At 35.6% G+C, this 22113-nt stretch overlaps 1 protein-coding gene across 6 annotated transcripts in view; it reads right to left on the bottom strand.

Moving 5' to 3' along the window:
- Positions 1 to 1215: 1215 nt before the first annotated feature.
- USP33 (ubiquitin specific peptidase 33) overlaps positions 1216 to 22113 on the bottom strand; it is a 35399-nt gene continuing 14501 nt past the window's right edge. Inside the window, exons 8-24 of one of the 6 annotated variants that reach the window (XM_039711526.1) lie at positions 21099 to 21212; positions 20345 to 20423; positions 17906 to 18326; positions 17373 to 17513; positions 16502 to 16614; positions 15286 to 15458; positions 15080 to 15183; positions 14465 to 14498; positions 13640 to 13685; positions 12797 to 12977; positions 11429 to 11555; positions 9960 to 10129; positions 8513 to 8594; positions 7141 to 7249; positions 5434 to 5536; positions 4642 to 4710; positions 1216 to 2388 (exon numbers count right to left, since the gene is read on the bottom strand). In XM_039711526.1, coding sequence (XP_039567460.1) covers positions 2231 to 2388; positions 4642 to 4710; positions 5434 to 5536; positions 7141 to 7249; positions 8513 to 8594; positions 9960 to 10129; positions 11429 to 11555; positions 12797 to 12977; positions 13640 to 13685; positions 14465 to 14498; positions 15080 to 15183; positions 15286 to 15458; positions 16502 to 16614; positions 17373 to 17513; positions 17906 to 18326; positions 20345 to 20423; positions 21099 to 21212 — 2224 coding nt within the window. In that variant the 3' untranslated portion in view covers positions 1216 to 2230. Of the gene's footprint in view, positions 2389 to 4641; positions 4711 to 5433; positions 5537 to 7128; positions 7250 to 8512; positions 8595 to 9959; positions 10130 to 11428; positions 11556 to 12796; positions 12978 to 13639; positions 13686 to 14464; positions 14499 to 15079; positions 15184 to 15285; positions 15459 to 16501; positions 16615 to 17372; positions 17514 to 17905; positions 18327 to 20344; positions 20424 to 21098; positions 21213 to 22113 lie in introns of those variants that run through there. The other 5 variants (XM_039711527.1, XM_039711528.1, XM_039711529.1 and 2 more) reach the window with 5 other exon arrangements.

Raw genomic sequence — 22113 nt, 5'->3', positions numbered from 1 at the left:
CTTCTAGATTTCTGAAGTAAGCTTCCTAAACCCAGCACACGTCCCCACTGCTAAACCTGAAGCAAGTATCTTTGCTTATCTCAGAAAAAAATTGTTCAGCAGTATTAATCAATTATTTACACATTGGAAGTCTTGCATTTTCAGCATTCTTTTAAGGGAGAAAGCTACTTATTTTTCAACACTGAGTCTTGTTGCTTTTCCCTTAAATAATCTCAACTTGTATTTCTCATCATATAGCATTCAAATTGGGAACAGTACAGATGAGGTCTCACAACAAGCACAGCACCAAGTAGAGCAGAATAATTACCTCCTGTGCCTCACATCTGATGCTTTTGTTACTATTGCCCAGAACAGGTTTTGTTTTGGTATCACTGGGTCTTAAGTCTTAGTCTGATCTGCTGTAATGCTCAGAATACTCAGCACAGAACTGCTTCATTCCCTGACAAGCTGATGCCCCTAACACTCAATCCGTTTTTCCCTTACAAATTTTACAGGGCCAGTCTGTTCTACCATCCAGACTATTAATGAAAACACTGAATAAATTTGTAAATTGATCACCGTGTTGTGCTTCAACCAAGGAAATAGTTCCTAAGTTTCCAATTTAGAACATTGTGCAGGAAAAATTCTTCTATTCATTGTTCTTTATCTTTAGTATGTTAAAGAACCTTAAATCAAAGAAAACTAGAAAACTTTAGCAAAAAAAAAAAAAACTTTAAATAGACTTGAAATCAGACAGCAGCTCACAGGCCAACATCAGCCAGTTACTAATGACTGTCCATAAGCAAGTTAACTTTACCTTAATCAGTAATACAAGTCAGTAGTAAGCACTTGATGCATTACAGGGGTAATGCAGTATTAGCTTCAAGTTGCTTTATCTACTAACATAAAATCACATTTGCAAATACTTACAGTTAGAGGACATTTTCTCTAGGGCTGTTATAGATGGCTTTTAACTAGAGTAGCATGAAGTCCTACAAACCAATATGTTTTTTAAACTACATATAAAATTATTCAGAGGAATGTTATGTCAGCATTTTCTCACTTTGAAACCAGAACTGTCAACATCATTGTCTAAAGTTAAAATGGTCAAAAAATATAATTGTATGGGTGTGAGAGCAGTACCACAGCATTACTTCAAAAGTTTTTGTATATATAAAATAAATGAAAAGCATTTACGAAAGCTCCCCCACCTATTCCACAGTTAATTTTGTTTGGTTTTTTTTTTATTGATCCAGTCTTGAATAATGCTGCTTATTATTTGGTAACAATATCAGGCAAAAACATGAGCAAGTGTCATTCTGCATTCCAATATGAATCATTCAATAGTTTTGCAATATATACATTTTATCCAGCTTCTGACATTAAAGGTCATCATGCCAATGAAACTGTTTAACAATACAGTAAAATCCTTCAAATATAAATGCTTATGAATATAATTCAAGAGACCAGACAATTTAATTTTCTGAAATTTATATCACTCATGTCCATAGTAATTTTACATTTCACACTTCATGCTCTCAAATGTTACCCTAGAGAAGACTAAATCTTTTTGCCACATATACTATTAAAGACACTAGCCAGGTATATAGAGTTACAGAAGACTATAATAAGATGTAAAATTTAGTAGTAATAAGTTATGACATTTGCTGACTAAACCATTATCCTAATATTTGAGCCACTCAAATACAATAAGTATTTGGATGTTATATAATACCCATTTCATATACTTACAGTGCAAAGTAAGAGACAATTTTTTCCTGAGCATTTAGGAAATGAAAATCCTTTTTCTTTATCTTTGATTACAGTCCATTTAAAATATACTCCTCACATACCCACGCTTGTCAAGACTGTACAATTAAGACAGGCAAAAGTTCGTAGATATCAGAAGCCCAATCAGGAACCAGAAGAGTTACTGAACATCTCAAATTTGTCCCTGTTTTTCAAGTCTAAGGATATAATAGGATTTTGAGTTTTAGCAAAAATTCAGAAATTACATTTTTCCCATGGACCACACATTCCAAAATGTACAAACCACATGCCTTCCAAAACAGAGAAACAGTTGCTATTTAAACAAATTGCAATACATATTTCAACTTACTATTCTGTAGTTAATGTAATGCCCAGTGAGCTGTGCCTCCAACAGACATAAGAGAATAAAACTTTTAGGAATGTGTTTTGGGCATTTTGTAAGGAAGCTGGATTCCTTACAAGTTCATCTTTTTCTCAATAGCTACAGACCATGAGTTTCTAATTCAATCTTCTCTTCTGTTTGCAATATATCAGGTTCTACTGGAGGAACAGGTGGTCTGAGTATAATCTCTGGACCTCCACCATAGATTGACTGAAGAAAATTCCATGTTTCTTCTGATATTTGTCCAGAATCTGCACCTGAAAAAAATTTAAGATTTAATTACTATTTAGAATAATTCTTTAATGAGTTATGTCCAAAAACAGATACAAAAAGGAAAAAAAATCAAGATGATCAAGATGAAAATTTAAAACTGTAAGAATTCTGATCCAAATTTAACACTGTAACCTTTATTTTTGCTTTATCTTGTACCAGCTGCCAAACCCAATTACCTATTTTGTGTTAGTTTCATACTCCTTGATTCGTGCAACCACCCGCTCTAAATTATGCAGTAATTGCAGAAAATACAGGAAAATTCTACTATAAACATCTTATCTAATATCTACCAATAAAGCTGACAGCCAGTAAATCTTGGTACTCAGGAAACAATGATTCATGTTATTATAAGGACACGCAGGTCACGTCAATTACACAGTAAAGTTCAAGGACTCAAGATTCTTGCTTCATCCGAGAAATTAATATTGATAGTAAAGAATAAAAGTATGAGAAGCACAGTGAAATTCCCAGAGACAAAGGACTATTACTAGGATAATAACAGCTCCAGCAATGCTCCTGTAGCACTGATGGCTCAGCCTGATTTCATTCACTGTTAAAGTCTTTGCTTATGATTCCATTGCTGTGGCTAAAGGTCAGTCTCCCATTTCAAGTCAGCATCCAACAATCATTTCTGGTTGTCCACAACTTTTTACAGTGGCAAAGACAAGATGCATCAGCACATCTCCCCTCTAGGTTTCAATACAAGGATCTGTCTGATACTGAGTGATTTCCTCACATTAACCCACAGAGAGGTCTCATTTCTGCTCTACCAGAATAAGCCTCATCTTCTTTTAGCAAATCAAAATCCTGCTTGACAGCAAGTTTCCCCCAACAGCCTTACTAGACATTATTAATTTGTCTTGTTAAGCCTTGTTTCAGCACCCTCATACTTCAAAAAAAGGAAGTCAGCACTATAAATTTCTCCTACCTCCTGTACTTCTCTGTCCTCATCACCTGCTGCAGTGGTGCCTATTGTTGTACTTTATATGTTTAGAGTTTCTAAAGGGGAAGGGTACAAAGAGCTGCACATTTGTTTAGCTATGCTAACTCAACTATGCAAAGCTTCTTCTGGAAGTCATCATGCAGCTCCCATGCCAGTACTAATGATGTTATGCCTCACTTCTCCTCTTCTACCTTTAGGCTCTCAAGAATCAACTCAATCTCTGCAGGCACAGGAGCAGATCTTCACTCACTCATCCAGATTGCAGCCAGTCAGGTTAAACTGAACAGGCACAGTGAACTCAGGCACTGGATCACAGAAATGTGTAGCACTGGACCCTATTTAGGGCCATTCCCATCTCTTACAACTTAAGAGAAAAAATTTCCAGATCCTATTCATCTTTATTTCTACCCAAGCTCTAATCTGTAGCAATGTAGCTGAAAGTAAACCAACAACTGGCTAATTTGCTTCAATTTTAACTACATTTCAAATCCATTCAATTAATTAACTCATTAAAATGCACTAAGAAACTCATGAGTGCCAAAACTCATTGTTTTTAACATAAACTCTTGGCATTCTACAACTGGTGAAGTTTATGGTAGGTTTATTGGTACATCCAGTGTATGCTGAGGTATTAAGCAAAATTGGGGAAAAAATCTAGTTAAATAAATGTTAATCTTATTGATGCAGATTCTTTTTTTAGGCTGAGCTGCAATGAATTTAAAGCTTCCTAGAAAGTCTAAAGACTTCCTAAAGCAGGTCATATAAGAATGTTTTCCTCTGTATCTATGAATTCCAAATAAATGGTATCTAGCATTTAACTCTGAAGAATAATGAAGAAATCTGTATCTTTGCAAAAACTTCTCCAATGTGCAATGTACAGTATCAAATGACTTGCAGAAAAATGAGCAACAGATTTTATGTACAGTGGTTCTCTCTCTGTGAGATGTTTTTCTATTCAAATTAGGTTTCAAGATTCAAATAACTACATGCAGATATAGAACAGTCTCCCAATTTTGTCAAAAACACCCCCATCAAACCAAGTGACACAAAGCCAAAGCACACTTTCACCATTTTCAAGTTAACTCTGCACCTCCTACACTCTCAACTGCACTTGGATTAGTCTATTACATACAGTAATTCTTCATTTTAAGAATGCTTACCCAAAAATGGGCACAACACAGATTAATTAGAAACTGCCATTAATTTTATGGTAACAATAAATTATTTTTTTTTAATCATACATTTTCCAAACTTCCAGTAAATGCATAAATCTGCAGCAATACAGGACACCTACCTTGTTTTAGCACAGCATTGCCACATTTTGTTACTGCAATCTTAGCATTATCAATGGGGCCAGGAGGATCTAGTGCAACAGAAAAATTATTAAAATCGGGAGAGCTGAAAACAAACAGCAGGTTGGAGGTTCTATTTCCAAAGGAAAGGAAAAACAGATCATTTGTTTACTGCTTGTTCTTGTACTGCTTAACAGTACATTCTAAGTTGTTAAAAGCTAATCACATTTTAATTAAGAGCAAGTTTTCGAAAGCATTTCTGATTACAGTTAAGTCTTCAAGCACATAAAACACAAATTAATCCTAATTCTTACCCTTACCAAAGCTGTCCTAGAGCAGACTCTGACAATATTATAGAACATTTATCAGTTTCCATTTTAAAACTTTAGAGGCATCTGAAGTCGGCTAAACTGACATTAGTACAGTTGTTACTGAGCTATCTCAGATGTGACAAGGTCACCTTTCCTCCAGAAGCTGCAGCATCATCTATCAGTTTCCATAACAAAATCAATCCCCCCTTGTACTTAGATCAAATTTTCCTGCTGTCACTAACAGCAAACATCCTGCAAACAGGCAACAGTCTTTCCACCACAATCCCATTATCCCAATGCTGTGAATCATTTTACTATGTTCTGTTACCTGGATGTATTTGTAACCTACAAAACCTGTATCTTGGATGTTTTAGAGCTTTCGTTGCCTTTGCTATCTGTCCTTCCTACAGTTTTCTACCAAAGCAGAAACAAACAACAATACAACAAAAGATTACCTATATTTTGAAATGGGGCACAACTTACCACTGTCTTTACCCTTTACAAAGCCTTCCCATTCTCTGAACCAGTGCATGCTGATGCAGTAAAACGTTGATGGAGATTCTTCTTCTTGGAATGCTCTATTAAGCTACAAAGAAAAAAAAAAAGTGGGTTTTTTGCCCTTTCATTTCTTTAAACTACTGAATTCTTTGAACTGTACTAACACCATATGATTACACTGTAACAGAACATTTTAAAGAATCACTGACCATAAAAACAGTAAACACCTGGTGAACACCCAAGATGAGATTCTGATGCAGTGATAGCCTTCATATTAAAAGCTGATTTACTATTTAGTTGAAAAATTACTTTTATTTCCTCAAAACAGCAACAAGTACTTCTTAAGCACAAGTGCTTACTCATCAAACACTAATAGATAATTACTGTGAAGGCTGAACTTTCAAGTAGCAAAAGAAGCAGAGATCTTATTTTTGTAAAATAAAATAGTGTTTTGAAAAATTCTCTATAATTTTATGGGAAGTTCTTTGTGTGAACTCTATCTTCATCTGTGTTTGTTTTCCCTGAAGTATTTTGAGCAGATGGCACTACAATTCCAAACAAGGCACAGTGAACATTGGGACTCTTCATGACTTATGGATCTTTTTACAATGTTATGAAGAAACAAGCACAAAGTCACTTAAACCTTTAAACCATTATCTTTCTAGCTCTGTAATAACACAGCTACACTTCCCCTTTGAAGTCATAAACCTAAAGCATCAACACAACTTCTTAAGGTTTCATATAAACTAAATGTTGTAATCATTCCCTAAAGCCATTTTTATAGAGAACAATAGAATTTTCTGTGTACTAGCCAGTAACAATACTTGCACAACAGTGCACATTTAACACTGCTTTTACTGGGAAGATACTGACTGCTAAAGCAAATGGGGTTGACTCAATGTCATTAATAATAATTTCTATCCCATGGTAATCCAGAGTAATAAAAATTCCAAAAAATTTTAGAAAAACAAGAAAAAGTTGATAATCTCTGAATTGTGACTAAAGGACAAACAGAACTGAAAAAACAGAGTCAACTCTATTTTTCTTCCTTTCATGAGTTGAGATAGCAGAAATGGAACTACAATGTCTCTGCACTTAATTTCACTGAAAACTTCAAAACACATTTTTGGTTTAAGAACATCAAAATCATTATCACTAGTTATTTTAACATTCAGATTCAAGCACATAATCCTCTAACCAGGGAAAATACAGTAGCTCCTTGATACTAATTTTACAGATCCATTACAATACTAACATATTTACTTCACACTGAATTAATTACGTTTATGTTTCTAATGCCTTTTTTTTTTCAAAATTAGAACTAATGATTATCATGAAATTTTTCTTGGCACAGTATTATTGCACTTAAACCTTATCAGACTGCACAGAACAGACCACTGGCAGTACATAAAGAACAACTGATAATGTGGCTGTTTCCATACTATAAAAAACCAATTTAAGAAAGACATTAAAATTTCCTCTAAGTACAGTTTCACATAAGCAGTTATCTGGGATTTCACAAGAACATTACTGCTGCCGTTAGGAGAGATGGGGTGGTATGTAGGCATAGAGATATTCAATAAAGTCCATTTGTTACGGGAATCCCTTGTGCAATTCCAGTAATCCCTTGAGTCTAGTCATGAATGTCAGGTGTTGGCCAGTAGCAGAACAGATAACTGTTTACTTTTTTACCCGTATAAACATTTCCAATTCATTTTTCCTTCTTTTTTCAATTCTTTCAGACTCTATTTGGCAGGTGTGACAAACATACAGATGGTTAACAGCTGGTCCTCCTCCGTATCTGCAGCAAAAGTAAAAAACCCCAAACAATCAGCCTTGTGGAAAACATCATGTAAGAAGATCAGTATGAACAGAAGGCTGACACATGCCAGTCACAGTGATCCCAAAAAGCCATAGTTTATTTTCTTAGTAATATTCTGCTCTCCATCCTAAGACCATCTTGCAAGTTCTCACTGCCTCATGCCAGTACAAACCATCTCAAACTCAGCTGCATCACAGACTTCAGAAGGATTTGCTACAGTGAGAACATGTCAGTGAGCAAGTATTGCTCTATATACACCAGGTGTGATTTTACCAAAGGCCTTTAAGAAACAGCCTATGGAAATTCCAGCCAGTTCTGTCTTAAACATGCTCCTCCATCCCACCATCAGCTTTGCTACCTCCCTGACCCCAGCCTCTAAACTTATTTTGTTTTGTTCTTATTAGGTTACTCTTGACTCTTCTCTCAGGCTTTTCTTGTGTGAAATTATATCCATGGCTGTCTGCAGGGGCACTGCTCCTGAGAAGGTTATTTTTGCATACAGAAAATGAATAATGGAAGAAAAATCCAGTATATATAGGAAAAGAGAAATAAACTGCAAATGCCACTGTTTTTATTTTTTACTTGTGTGCACCAAAACTTTAAAACATCAATAAAAACCTCCCCAAAACCTTAGATGTATTGTTCAGGTGGCAGGAAATTAACAGCTAAAAATATTTAATGTGAGTGCAATACAGAGTGTTGAAAGCCATCAGCAAAGGTCTTCTGCAGCTTTTTGTTACTTTAGAATAAGGCATAGCTTGTAAGAATTCCTCCTTTGTAAGCAAGCACTCAAACCTGACTGATATTAAAGTGTGGGGCAGTAATACAGAACACTCAGATATAAGTTATTTTGAAGCAGTACTGGCAGCTGAGGCCATGGATTCAAAGCCAACATAAAAGAAAAGCTGTCTCCAGCCAACAAGAGAACAGGAAGCTGATACAGAGAGCTCTTTCAAAAACCTCTGCAAAGCGTACTTTTGCTGACCTACTTTGTGTTATTTCATACATACCATACATGTTTATTGCTTTAATATTGAAGTACTACCCAAATAACACACTACTCTATGCAGTCTTTTACTTTGTGTAAGGAAATTATATAAATTGGCTGCTTGCAGCCCCTTCACTCAGCTGGGTGCCCAGAGGGCTGTCCTTTTCCTGAGCCACTAATTCTGAAGTCTGATGTTGCTGCTTGGCTCTCAAATTGTATCACTGGATTTTTTCCAATTACAGTTCCTAACATACCTGCTATACAGATTGTCCCATATATTTTGAGGTAGCATTACAACGAGGTCCTCTATGAAGTTAGCTTTGTGTGGAGGAACACCTGCAGAAGGAACAAAAAACAAACCCCCAAACAATGAAAAACCACTTGTGGATTTTAGTGAGGGGAGGAGATTATGTTAGAAGTCCATAAATAAATAAAAAGTAGAATCTTTCAATGAATTTAGAGAAATTACATGAAATAAGTTTTACCTAGACATATTCTATCACTGTATTTAGAGACACCACTGATTTTAGTCTTCTATGAGGCTGAAAAGCGTATAAAAGCAGAAGCAAACTAACTATACAAATGGCTAAAATTAAAGGGCTAGAACCCATTTTACATAATGAGTTCAGAAAGCTTCTTAAGGTATACAGTTAAAATGTCAGGACGATTAAATATCTTGATTATGCATGTAAACACTAACAAACTGTCTATTTAAAATTCACTTATTTGCTGCAGACCTTTTGGAATTACTTCAAACAGCATGAATACTTGAGAGCAGAGAAATTTTGAGGAAGGCAGAAATGGAGGGGCTTGCAGAATTAGCAGTGTTGAGTTGAAGCACATGGTCAACGACAGTGGACTATGCAGGAATTCTTTGGAACAGAGAAAATCAGGTACTTGGGCACTTGTACATGAAGAATAATCTACTGCAGTCCTGAAGAGGGAAAGCCAAAGGGCTCACAGGTACTCTGCAGATGGCTACAGGGACACAATCGTCCTGTGTTAAAATTTTGGTTCAACAGCAGGGGCAGCACCTCCATCTTCCAATCTATTTCTATTGTATTTTTATTAGAAAACAGGTAATACATGGTAATGAGTTCTTGGAATGTTAGCACTCAAATATGGGTATTTCCCCAAATGTGTTTTGCTTACTGCAATGTTCTTTTTTTTTCTTTTAACATTAGCACAAGGTAAAACTTTTACGTTCCTGTGCAAAATACACATCATTGCTACTTGATTTTCATACTGCTATGCACTGGATACTCTGCATCAGAACAATTTCTTCCAAAGCAGCTTTCAAACCTTCTCACTGCTTATAGCCCCAAGCTGAGAGAATAATTTCAATTTTCAGATTAAAATATTAAGGATGATAATATAGTGACAGGATTTTTTAAAATGTGAATATATATGTTTAAGAAGCAAGCAGATAAGAGGAACTGTTCCTCTTTAAGAATCAAGAAAGTTTATAAACAAAATCAAATGTGCAAAGAAAAAAAAATAGGACAACTTCACACAGTATAACTTCTACTTAGCCAGCTACTAAAGTAAGAAAGAATTTACTTTGAAGTTATAATTTACCAAAGAAGTTATAAGATGAACTTAGTATAGTCAAATTTCTTTAATTAAAACTAGTATACACCACTGTTGTAGCTAGAAGTTGACAAATTGTGATGAAATGATGATTCACAGTTACAGTCTCACCTCCATGCATACAGAGAAAGTCATTATTTGAAATTGGTCCCGGCTCTGCAAAAGTCTTGAATTTATTTAACCACTGCCTGGAAACATAGAACTGCAGGAGACTGGGTTCCATCATGTTCAGCAGCCCTGATATCCTCCGCCTCTCTCTCTGTGCTTCTTCACTGCTCTTTCTATTACAGAAACAGAAATCATTAAACAAATACAGAGCCTTGTGTACAGTGCAGATAACATACTTTGTGAAAAGAAAACTCTGCCTGTAAGTAAATTACCTGGGCCTTGTCTGTACCTCCCAGTTTGCACAGCCTAAGAAAGCAAACAGCTGGGCTGCAAGACAGAAGGCAACCGTGCTGCAGAGGTGGTGCAGCACCCAAGGGCTGAGCCCATCTGCTCAGTTCCTCTCTGCAGTGTTTGAGATAAAGCTTTGCAAGCTGCACTCCTGGCCAGGTGTTCCTTCCTTACCTCCATAAGCAGGGTTACACAGTAAGCAGATCAGGAAATTCCCTTACTTTTCCTGTTTCCTCCTACTTTTCTCACTGTAAACTGGAATTAACTCTGCTCTCCCATTTACTGATAGAATAAAATCTCCCTTCTCCAAGCCAGTAGTAGTCTTTTGTGGATATATTCTTTTTTAAACACATATTTTATTAATGCTATTTTTTTCTTATTTATTTGAATATGTTAACCCACAATAAAAGATTTAGTGTTCTTTCTTGACAATACAGCACGACTTCCAAATTCCTTTTAAAAGGCCCATTAAGTGAGAGTCATGGGCTCCACTTGAACAGTGGCAGGTGGGAATGAAAGTTCAAACATTCTCAGAACACACCTCGCGTTTTATGCAACTCTGACACAATGTATTTTGCAGCTAACTTTTAGTGGAAATTTGATCTTAGTACCAGAAATTTAAAATCTGAACATTGAGTTACTTTTATTATTTCAATCACAAAAGTTCCCTAGACTGAAGATGTTATTAACATCATTTCTCACCTTTCATTTAAATTCTTAGGAAGAGAATAGCCTATAAATAGCATTAAATTAAATGTATAATTCAATGGATTAAATTACAACATAGTAAAACCTATGTTATCCTACATCTCATCCATCTGATAAAGACTTCTGACAATTCCAGTTAGAGCTCTCACAGTTAAAAACATTGTGTGCAAAATCTCCCTGTGTGCAGAATTCCCTTCCTCTAATTGAAAATAAAGTGGCTAGCTCTTAATTGATGCTTAAACTTCTCTTACTATGCAGATTTCATTTTAATTTTAACATAAACACTTTAGCACTGACAGAGCAAGTTTAAGGACATAACTGAAGGACTTTTCTCCAGCATAGGCTTTTCTCATTTGTTAAATTCTTCCATTATAATTCTCATGGGGCAGATAATTCAGGAAGCTGCCCAATGGCTTAAAAGTTATTTACATACATGACTCATAGGGGTATGATTGTACTTTTGATGTCTTTCTTACCTGTAGAAGAGAACATAAGCTTCTGCATTTTGTACTGTGGATTCGGATACTTCTGTGACACTCTGGTCATCAAATTCATACCACAAGTTATTTAAATTGTTGCGACAATAAGCTATATAATGTCCACCTAGGGTGCAGGAAGCAAGAGTTATCAAAGAGTGTCTAGAGCTGCCATTTTACTCTGTAACACATGAAAAGGAACTAAGTCATAAAAAAACCCCCAAGTCTTAAATGGGAGAAAGAATCTTTAGCAGATATGACTTTGAAATTAACTCCTGTCAAACTCAATATCAGCTTTTTAAAAAAAATTTCTATTAGCCAGTGGTGAATTGAACAATACTTTCAGCACATTCCTGCACTCCTCAAGCAGCATGCTGTTTAATACACTCCTGAAACAGGACATTCAGAGAAAGATTTTTCTGAACAATTTACCCTTGTCACTTCCCACAACAAACTCTTTTCAAATCTTTGTATGCTTTATAATAGGAAGTAGCACAGATATGAAACATCTACATGAGATTACAACCATAACTAACTGAGTTTCAAAGACTATTCAGAATATATTTTAAATTACTATTTTTAAATACATATTTAACTGCTAATAAGTAAATAATCAAATATCTGCTAAACTGATTATGTGAAACATGATTTAACAGGGACTAAATAGAAGTTGAAAAACTAGCCAGTAAAACCAAAAAAAAAAAAGGAAAAAAATTTCAAACAATGGATACTTTAAGTCTGAGAAGTATGAGGGGGTAACTTCTGTAAAAATATATATAATTTCTGTCTTAAACGTTTTCTTTCTCCTATTTTCCAAATATTATAAGTACTGAAATCATCTAGGCAGAAATAACCTCAACATATAGCAATAAGGTGTTTATTAAGCTACTCATTACCCACAAATAGAAATCACCACCTGTTTTGGGGTTAAATGGCAGTAATCATCCAAAAGAACATATTTTTTAAAACTGACTGGTATCTTTGTGATGCTTTGTAAAAGTTTCCAAATATTAAGCCATACAAAGCATTGACATGAACAACAGCTGTGTAGAGCAGTTGATCAACTGGTCACCTACTGGCAACATTATTTGTACATTTATGATGTTCAATAGTTTTCTTATTTAATATTCCTGGACCTGTTAAATTTTTTCCACCTTCAATTTTATTTAGGTACACCATTTAATTTCAAAGATGTGCCAACTCTTTCAGAGCAAGCCTTAAATCTTATGGATCTAGGTAAAAATCACAGCATTCATCTTCCACATTCTAATTGCCACTGTTTATCTATTTACCCATCAGTATACAGTTATCATCCTTGAAGTGCTGATGTACCAACTGAAAAGATAAAACAATCAAGCTCATACTCACTGCTGGCAGTTCCATGGTGGCAGATGACAGACAGGAGATCGTAAGTCACGATTTGAGCTGGACTGTCCTTTGCAAGGAAAGGCTGAAGGTCAAGGCCTTCCAAGGGAAAAGACACATGGGTCCCAATTTTTGTGGAAAACATGAGTTCATGTCTAAATCTTTTGAGATGAATGCACAGGATCTGTAAGGAGGATTGAGAGATTCAGTCAAGAACTATACATGCTATTTGATAGTAAATACCTAAACTGTGTGCACCATCTTTTCTTTTTATAATCCCCACAAGAACAGCTTTCCCTATGACCTCAATCACATTCATAAGCTCTGTGTTTTAATCAGCTGTGGCTACAAACATTGATCCAGCACTGAAAAATGTACCTTTCCTCTTTCGCAATGCACATATTGCACAGTCTTGTAATGAGGGACACTAATTCCTCCTGATTATTGCAGATAATACATGCTTTGAAGTGCAAGACTGGATTACTTTCTAAATATAAAGTTACAAATGTTATTGCAGAAAAGCTTTCCAGTCTGGCTGTGCTGTTTAGTTCTGTGACCTACAGTATAAACAATAGTATATATACTAACACAGACCAGAAATATTGTTACTGCCTGCAGACCAACAATAATAACAGGGAAATCCCATTCCTGTACTTCTATGTATGAGATTCATTTGCTTTCAGAGTGACCAACCACCTTGCTCAGATTCTTAAACAAATGCCAATATGAAGATATACTTTCATCACACAGCATTATAAACACAATTTACTCCATGCAACACATTTACTCTTACCACATTCCTAATCATGCAGAAAAAGTGCTTTAAAGTGTATATTGTAACAGTACCTCAGGAAATTTTTGGACTTTGCAGAATTTCACTCCATTTCTTAACCTAAGCAAAGGAAAAACCAAACCAAAACAACCAATAATTAATTCTGAAAAGGTTTTACTTTATTGTACTAGATCAGCAAAAGCCTAAGCTGAACATTGCATGAGTAAACCCAAAATATTTCTGGAATGTAGACTAGACATGGAGTAGCCAAAATGATACAAACAATGATGGTTCATAAGACAAGACAATCTGCACTGCTGAAAAATTCAAAACAGCAAGTACAATCAAGTCCCAACTAGCTAACAGTTTCTCTTAACATAGAGGAAAAAACTTGAGGCTTCATGAAAGCTGTTTATCCAGCAAAAGACAAAAAAATTAACTAAGATAACTTCTAATAAATTATCTACAGCACATACAAGGAGTAACACTCCTGTACCATAAAGGGCTTCAAGCAGTCTTCAGACCACTTCTGTTTCCTGGTTCTTTAGTATTTAAAGCCATAGTTTATTTATTTAACACACCTTAGTGACCTACTGCACATCAAGGGAAAGCTGCTAGTATTAGAGAGGGCTAAGAGCTTTTATTTTGTCAAACAACACCAATTTACATCTAAATTGGAAGGGCAAGAGAAAGAATTAAGTAGATGTGGTAGGGTCAATTGGTGATTCCTTGGGAAGTATTCCTTGGGAATACTGAATTTCTGACAGTAAGAACACAGGGTCATATCAAAAGATGAACACTATTGGGACATACCCAACACAAATAAATGTCTCTTGACTAACAGAAACAGTAAAACCTCAAATTAAGACAAAGTAAAACAAAGGTAAAAGCCAGCTTACTTTTTACACCTTCCACAGCTGTACATGTTATCACCTGCAAACATCAGGGAGAAGAAAACCAGCCATCATTCTCTAAATCCAAACAGTTATCCTTCAAGTGTGTATATTTGATAGAAAAAAGTTTCAAGGGAATTTATCTTTAGGTTGTATTCAATATTTAACAGTCATAATAGTGTTGACATGGCAACTACAGGAGAGGTTCTTAGGTTTTATGTCTTCAACTATGAAGCAGTACAGTATAATCTGAAGAGATGATGGTATATAACTTAAAAGGGAAATAATTTACTATGTCCAAATTGAGGTTATGAGAATGAATATTAAATAGTGGGTTTGAAATTTTTATGAGCCTTCAGTTGATACAATTTCACTAAACCAAATTCAGACTGACTTGACATTTCTAAACCAGCTTTCATAAGCATTTATCTCAAATACTCAGTCGAATGAGAAGCTTACCTTTCTGAAATGAATGATCCCAAATGAACAAGGACTGACTGTATTACACCTTAACAGGTGGCCTCTGCTTAACTGCATTAAGCTAAGAAGATATTAATCATCTCATTGTGACAGGAGGAAAAAAAACACAGAAGAAACATGTTCAGGTAATTAACCTCTTACCCTTGAGCTCATCTCTGGCAAAAAAGGCAGCAAGACAATCTTGTAAGGTTACAACTGGACCCCAAAACCAGCTAGGAACACATGAGACAACAAACCTGAAACATCATTGACAGAAAAGAAAGAAAACCAACAAATGTTCTGCCAGAAGAGCAGAAACTAGAATTTCAAAATAGATAATTGAATCAAACAAGGTTAATATTATTTACCTTTTGAAGTATTCCATAAAAAAGGCTATCCATCCCTGGGGGGCATATGCTTCTCCACATGACCCTGCCTTGACTAGAGACGTCTGATGACTTGCAGAATGGAGTTTAGCAAGATCTTCCTTACCGGGAATAGGCAAGGACAGATCCTGAAAGGTCTCCAGCGTTACAGACAGCTAAGGAAGAAAATAAATGAAACACAGTGGAGTTAAGCTTCAAGAGGAATGGTAATTAAACTGAATTCTGTAAAGTTCACTAGTAACTACCAAGTCACCGCATAACTGAAAATTCCACTAGGTAGGAAATTATTATTAAAAAGTACATTAAAAATAATTAATTTTCTAAAAAAGAGGAATCAAAAATATCATTTTAGAATGAACTTGCACATTGTTATCACTGAAATATTTTTTTTAGGTCATTATTATTTTTCTTCATATCAGTCATACAAAGCACTATGATTTTCGCCTCAGGCTGTGTTACACAAAATAGTTTCAGACAGCTTCAGTCCATTGTTTCTATAATATTTTACTCTGACATTATATTGACATGATGTAACTGGACTCGCTGCAAGGGAGACCCATCTGTGCATTTTGTTGTTCCTGTGCTTCATTTAGTGATCACACAGTCACAGAATCAAACATCAAACACATTTTAGAAATTTCCTTTGTTTTTTGAACTTGTTCACCAGATTATCCTGGGGACAACTTCAGAAAGCAGACAATGATTCATATAATTGCAAAAGTTTATGTCTTTACTTAGATTTTTTGAAAGACCTTATTTTGTTAGTCTCTGATCTATCTGATTAGTTACAGTTACAGCACTATATTAGATCACTGTCTTATCTTTTCTTTGAAATATTAGGTACCTGAGAACTTAGGACAGTTAGCATGTATGCATTAGGATATTCAGAGCATTATTAAAAACTAATGAGACATAAAAAAGTAGAAGAGCAAGCTTATTTCTTCGTCCTCACTGTAAACCAATTCTCAAAATGGTTTTTTTTTCCAGCTCTGAGTAAATATTCAACTCAATGAATGCAAGCTATTCTAAACACAAAGTGCTGGTAGTGGCCATTATTACAATTTGAGAGAACGAGTGTGAAACACCCCAACCTTCTCAGGAAATCTGCCACAAAAGAATATAAAGTCACCAGAGAATGACTGTATTCATAAAGCAGTAAGAAAAGAATATATTAAAAGCCAGAACTTGCTCTTCTTACCCGATCACAGGTCAAGCACTGGACTGAACTTATTATAGTCCCATCAAATATATCAGAGATAACACTCCTGTACTTCTTGCGCTTCTTCCTTTTTGGCGACGATACCGTTGAAACTATAAAATGACAAAAGTAAAATACTGCAGTAAGGCAAAGTACAGTGGATTCTGATTGCACTTCAGCTTTGTGTAATACAATTAGAGTCTCATGTTCAGAGTTAAATTATGAGCCAAGATAATTTTTCTATTTACTAAATATTTCTTAGGAGTTACAAGATCACAAATTATATATTGTTCCTTGTGTCCTAAAGCAGCACTGTCTTATATAGAAAGGCAGTAAAAGTCTAAATATTCCAGATGCTCATAAATGCATCCTGCTGCAGTGCCAAAAGAAATACTCAGCACTGCAGAGACATTAACAACCATGAAGCAGCCAGCATTTACAGGTTTATCTACAGTACAATTACACATGACTCCTTAAACTTTAATTGACTAAAATGGTGATTTACTGAACTTCTGCTGAAGAACCAATGAGCTTATTCTCTGGAGAGCATTACCTTTGGGGATACTAACTTCTTGTACCTTTCTCTTCTCTCCAAACTCATGCAATTGAGAAAATTGTCTAAAAATAATACTCTGCCTTCCTAAAATAGAGGCAAATACTATTCATGCTTCAAAAGAATCAGAAGATTAGAGAAATACAGGGAAAAACCTTGCACGTCCAGCTTACAAAACACTCCCTCCTCCCCATCAGAAACAGGGCTAAAACCCCCTTGGGAACAACCCTGCATTGTTACACAAGACATAAGAAACACAATAAAAACTATAATATGGAGTAATTCAGTACCAGGAAGGAGAAAATAAAGAGCCTCTACCTTTTTTGTGGACTTGTGCCAGTGAAGAGCATGATGGGAATGATTTTGGAGGGCTGTTTGATAAGCGTGTGTTCATCCCTTCAACTGAGGATGGTGTCTGGGCTGCAGAGACGTCATTCATGTGAACGTCATTGATGTATTCTGCAATTCAGAGTTGCACAAATTCTGTGCAAAAAATTACTGCAGAATGAACAGACACAGTGGCCGTGTAACTTATTTAACCACACTGTCAGGCCACTGGGCATTTAGGCACGTAGCACCACTTCAGTTCCTTTTAAGTTAAGAACAAAACAAAAACCCACTCTTCTGGTTATCTGAAACCTTACCCAGTACAAACAGTTAGCTTGCCAAGGGAATTAAAATCAAATTCAGAAGACCTAAACTGAAAAAATTAACTAAGTCGGGACATGGTTTACAAGTAAAACCACCTACTCTATTTGACCTATACTTCTACTATATTCTACAACTCCTGCTCCCACAGATATTCTGGCTAAGATTTTGACTATTTCAATTGCATTTCAGCAATGCATTACCTGAGAATCTGCTGTGTATCTGTACTTTGACAGTTCCTTGGTTATTTAAAAATTCAGTGGTCTCTGAAGCAGTGTTTGTGTCTTTTTCCAAGTCTTCCATAGAATTTGCTCGTTTAAGTTTATTGCTTGATATTTTTTCTTTCTGCCAGTCTTTAGATGTGACTGAATTGTTATCATCATCCTGAATTAACATGGTTGTTTCTGCAGGATCCTCCAAGACAGGTTTGAAAATTGTGTCATTTTCTGTTTTATCACAGTTACCACAGGATTCACAGGGCTGAAAGCTTAAGTCTGACTGGCTCTTATCTTCTTCCATACTCTCTTCAACACTCATAGGCTGGGCATCTTCCAGTTCTACAACTGGTTCTTTAAGTTCCTCATGAAGCAAATCCATTAGACAACGCAAAAATTCTTGTGCATCCTAGGATTTTAAACAAGTTTTACCATATTACTTTATCTGGAAGATATTCATATCAGAAAAGATACAGATAACTAAAATGAAAGCTGGCTGTTAATGAAGAACAAAAAGTTCCTTTGCCCCAGATCTAATGTTCAAAACCATTTTCATTTCCAGACCATGTATGTTTCCTGCATACATTTCTTGCACATCACAAGTAATCAAATTCCCAAAATAAATTACTTTAACAACACCAGCAAAAATGCTGCCATAGCTTACTGGAACAATAAACGTAACTTAAACAAGTACCAGCAATGTGGTCAGACCCCAGCTCTGCTTGGAGTGGAGCATTTTAGAGACAAAATGCACCATTAAAATCAACCAGAGCCTTGCTTTCACTGGGTATGAAGTAAAATTACTATGATGTTACTTAGCCTTTCTTTCCAATGCATCACACTGCCAAAAATACTACAATTCTTCTAAAGCCTCAATAAGATTTCCCAAATGTGTTCCCACAAAGAGCTGTAATACTAAAGTCTAATTTGTGTTTGGAAACATCCTAAAAGCCACCAAATTTCATCAATCACTGCAGCTGCCTGGTCCTTGGCAACAGAAAGTATCCAATAAAGCAGGTATGCGAAAAAACAAAAGCCTCTTGTTGGCAACTACTACGGTTTTTATTTTCTTCTGTTTTCCTTTTTGTATTTTGGTTGTTCATGATAGTAATTTTTGCTGCTCAATATTCCCATCTATCACAGCAATTACCTATTAAGCTGAAAACTGCTGACCACAAAACATTTCTTTTCTTAAAAATTGCAACTTACAGAACTGAGTTTGGATTTGGGTAATGAAAAAAACCCCAGTATGCCTACGTGCTGGCAATCCTCTTACAAAAAACCCAAAATTAACAAAAACATCAAGACACAGATTAAGAGATAAACATTCTTCATTGACCAATATAATTTTCTCCCTGAAGATTGGATGTGGCTGCCCAACTTGCCCTAGGAGAGTGCTGGCTATGAAAGCCCTGCTGTGTTTTAATTGTTGCCATGAAACCTTCTGAACATACAACTGAACTATGATCCAGGCCTAACCTAATAAGGTTCACATTAAGTGCTGCTCTGCGTGGAAAAAGATGTTTTCATCAGCATTCAAAGCTGCAAGAATTAAGTTTCCATACAGTTTTTTTTTGCTTATCAAGGTTGAATTTCTTCTTTTTCAGAAATATAGGTGGCACTTCAGAAATTCATGAGATTATGTAACATTAAGCTTAGTATTTAAACATTGACTTTACAGCTACAAGCAGCAACTGAACATTAAAACATGCGTCCAAATCCTTCACAAATATGAAACATAATGGAACCTGCAAAATTCCTATTAATAAATGCAGATTCCCAAAGATACTAGTAAGGTTCTCTAATTACAAGGTTTATATTTTTCACCTAGTCCTAAAGCTTTCAATGACGTGCTCCACACTGCATGAATGAAAGATACTGTATAAAGCAGCAAGTGAAGCAAGTGAACTGATATTTGCTATATAATGATCCCTGCCTATTGATCAAGCTACCAACCTGTGGTTCCCATAACACACAAATGCTGGCAGGCTTTTTTCCAAGACACTAAATGGAAACTGCATACTGCGTATTTTTTTTAAACAACAATGACAGACATATATTAAAAATCTGGGGTTTTTTTTATTTTTTAACATCTTTATTTTGTTTTCTGGGACTGCTCAAACATTAGCAGCATTATTTCAAGCCAAGGGAGAAATTATGGCTTAAATTCTCCTGAAATAAAAGGAGTTACTGTACATTGAAGGCCTTTCGAGAATATGATATAAATAAATATAAAACACTACTTAACTACTAATTATTCCATTTCAGATGATCTGATCTACATTCAAGTCATATTAATTAAGGTTTATGTTGCATTTGCTTTAAACAAATATAGGAAGTAAGGTATCTCAAGCATTAGATTTCTAATTAAGAGATAAATTGAGGGCTTAGGCAGATTTAAAAGACAGATTTAAAAGAAAGTTTTACCTGTTGAGAGTAGCCTCGAAACATTGGATTAACAGTTTTAATTCCTTGAAATAAACCAGTAGGAACAACAGATCCAGGCCTAAAAAAGAAGTTTTGAATATATAAACACTGAAAAAGAAAGCATTTAAATGGATTTTATCTTTACTGGGATCATACCATTACCTCAACTGAACACCAGTAATATTAATCTTAACATAATACTGGCATTGACTCATTGAATTATTAATTACATTATTTTTAAAAACATGTCACCCAACTGAAACAGCAACTGTATCAGGCCTCTTATGGCACATTTCTTGTCAGACAATCGGATGACAGATCAGACATACTCTTGGCTCTGTGCACAATTACTATTTCTTTACCTTGGTATTTATATTTTGAAGTATTTTCTTAGCTAGATATTACACAAATTCCATATAAGGAAATAAAGAGAAATTGATAAAACACTGATATGGAACAAAGGACACAGAGAGGATAAAGTAGCTAAATATTTTAGATGTATTTCTGGCAAATATAAGCATTTTTAAGAGCTTAATGCCTGTAATCTAACCTATTTCTTGTCCTATCTTTGGTATGTATGAAAAAGAGCAGGTTATAAGGAATGCTTAAGCCCTGCAAGTCAGTCATTCCTTCCCAATTTTTTTAAGAGGAATTCTGTGAACACATAAAAATTAGAAACCTAGGGCAGATTAATGCATCCTTCATTACTCTGGAATTTATTTATTACCATTTCATCACCAAAATGATTTAATACCTGCTTTTGTGCCAGAGTTCTGTCATCAGCTTGAGGTAACTTTTACAAATTGCAGGTTTCTTATCTGTTCGGGCTAAACCCCCGCAGTCAAGAAAAAAGTGTGTCAAAGGTGGGCTAAATAAAAAGAAGAAAACAGTAATTTTTTCAGGTTGTTAAAATACAAGAGGAAATCTGCATTTCAAACAGGATTATATCATAAGTTACGCTATTCTATAACTGAACAATTCCACTTCCTACGTTCTTAAATGCTGCAACCAAACCTTTCCTGGTAGGACAACTTCAGCTGCTCCTCAAATGTGCTCTGACATTTCTCAAAGCTCCAAAATTGTCAAATGGGATTCAAATTCAAGGCAATTCCTACAAGCTGTCACAGAATTGCACATGTACCACTCCAGCAACACTCACCACGAGGCCTAGTCCATAAATATCATCCCAAACAAATCTTTTCTCTAGAATCCAACAGTGCCACAAGATGTGTGTAGACAAATAATTCATACTTAAATGATTATTTCATGCAGTGTTTACTTCATGCAGTGTTGCCACCTCACATCCTCTCTCCTCTCCTTTGTGAGGTCACAACCCTCATATATGTTGGACCCATTTCTCTCCAAGAAAGGCGACATCCCAGAATACATACTTCCAAAATTTGGCATTCCTCAACAGAGTATTTTCCTCATGGTGTCTTTTCCACTTTGTCTTCTAGAAAGACCTGCCTCAGTTCTCCTCATCCAAGAGCCTCAACGAGGCCCTTAGCCCTGCCTGCTCTCGGCCTGGGGCTCACAGTGACCCCGTGCGACACCTGCTCAGGACCTGCCACCGCCCTGCCACTCCTGCTGCAGGAAGCTTTCCTGATGGGATACTGTCCCTATCTCTTCCACTGCTGTAGATTTCTCCTTCATGAACCTGTCTAGAATTCCCATGGATGACAAGGGATATTGCACTTCATCATTCCTACCATGACTTAGCACAGAATGCTTCAGATACATTGTTTGTAACAACTGAATTCTGATCCTAG

Source organism: Passer montanus, unplaced genomic scaffold (assembly GCF_014805655.1).
Source record: "Passer montanus isolate IOZ18808 unplaced genomic scaffold, ASM1480565v1 scaffold25, whole genome shotgun sequence".
NCBI lineage: Eukaryota > Metazoa > Chordata > Aves > Passeriformes > Passeridae > Passer > Passer montanus.
The sequence above is the reverse complement of the archived record's forward strand: the minus strand, read 5'-3'. Positions and strand labels throughout refer to the sequence as shown.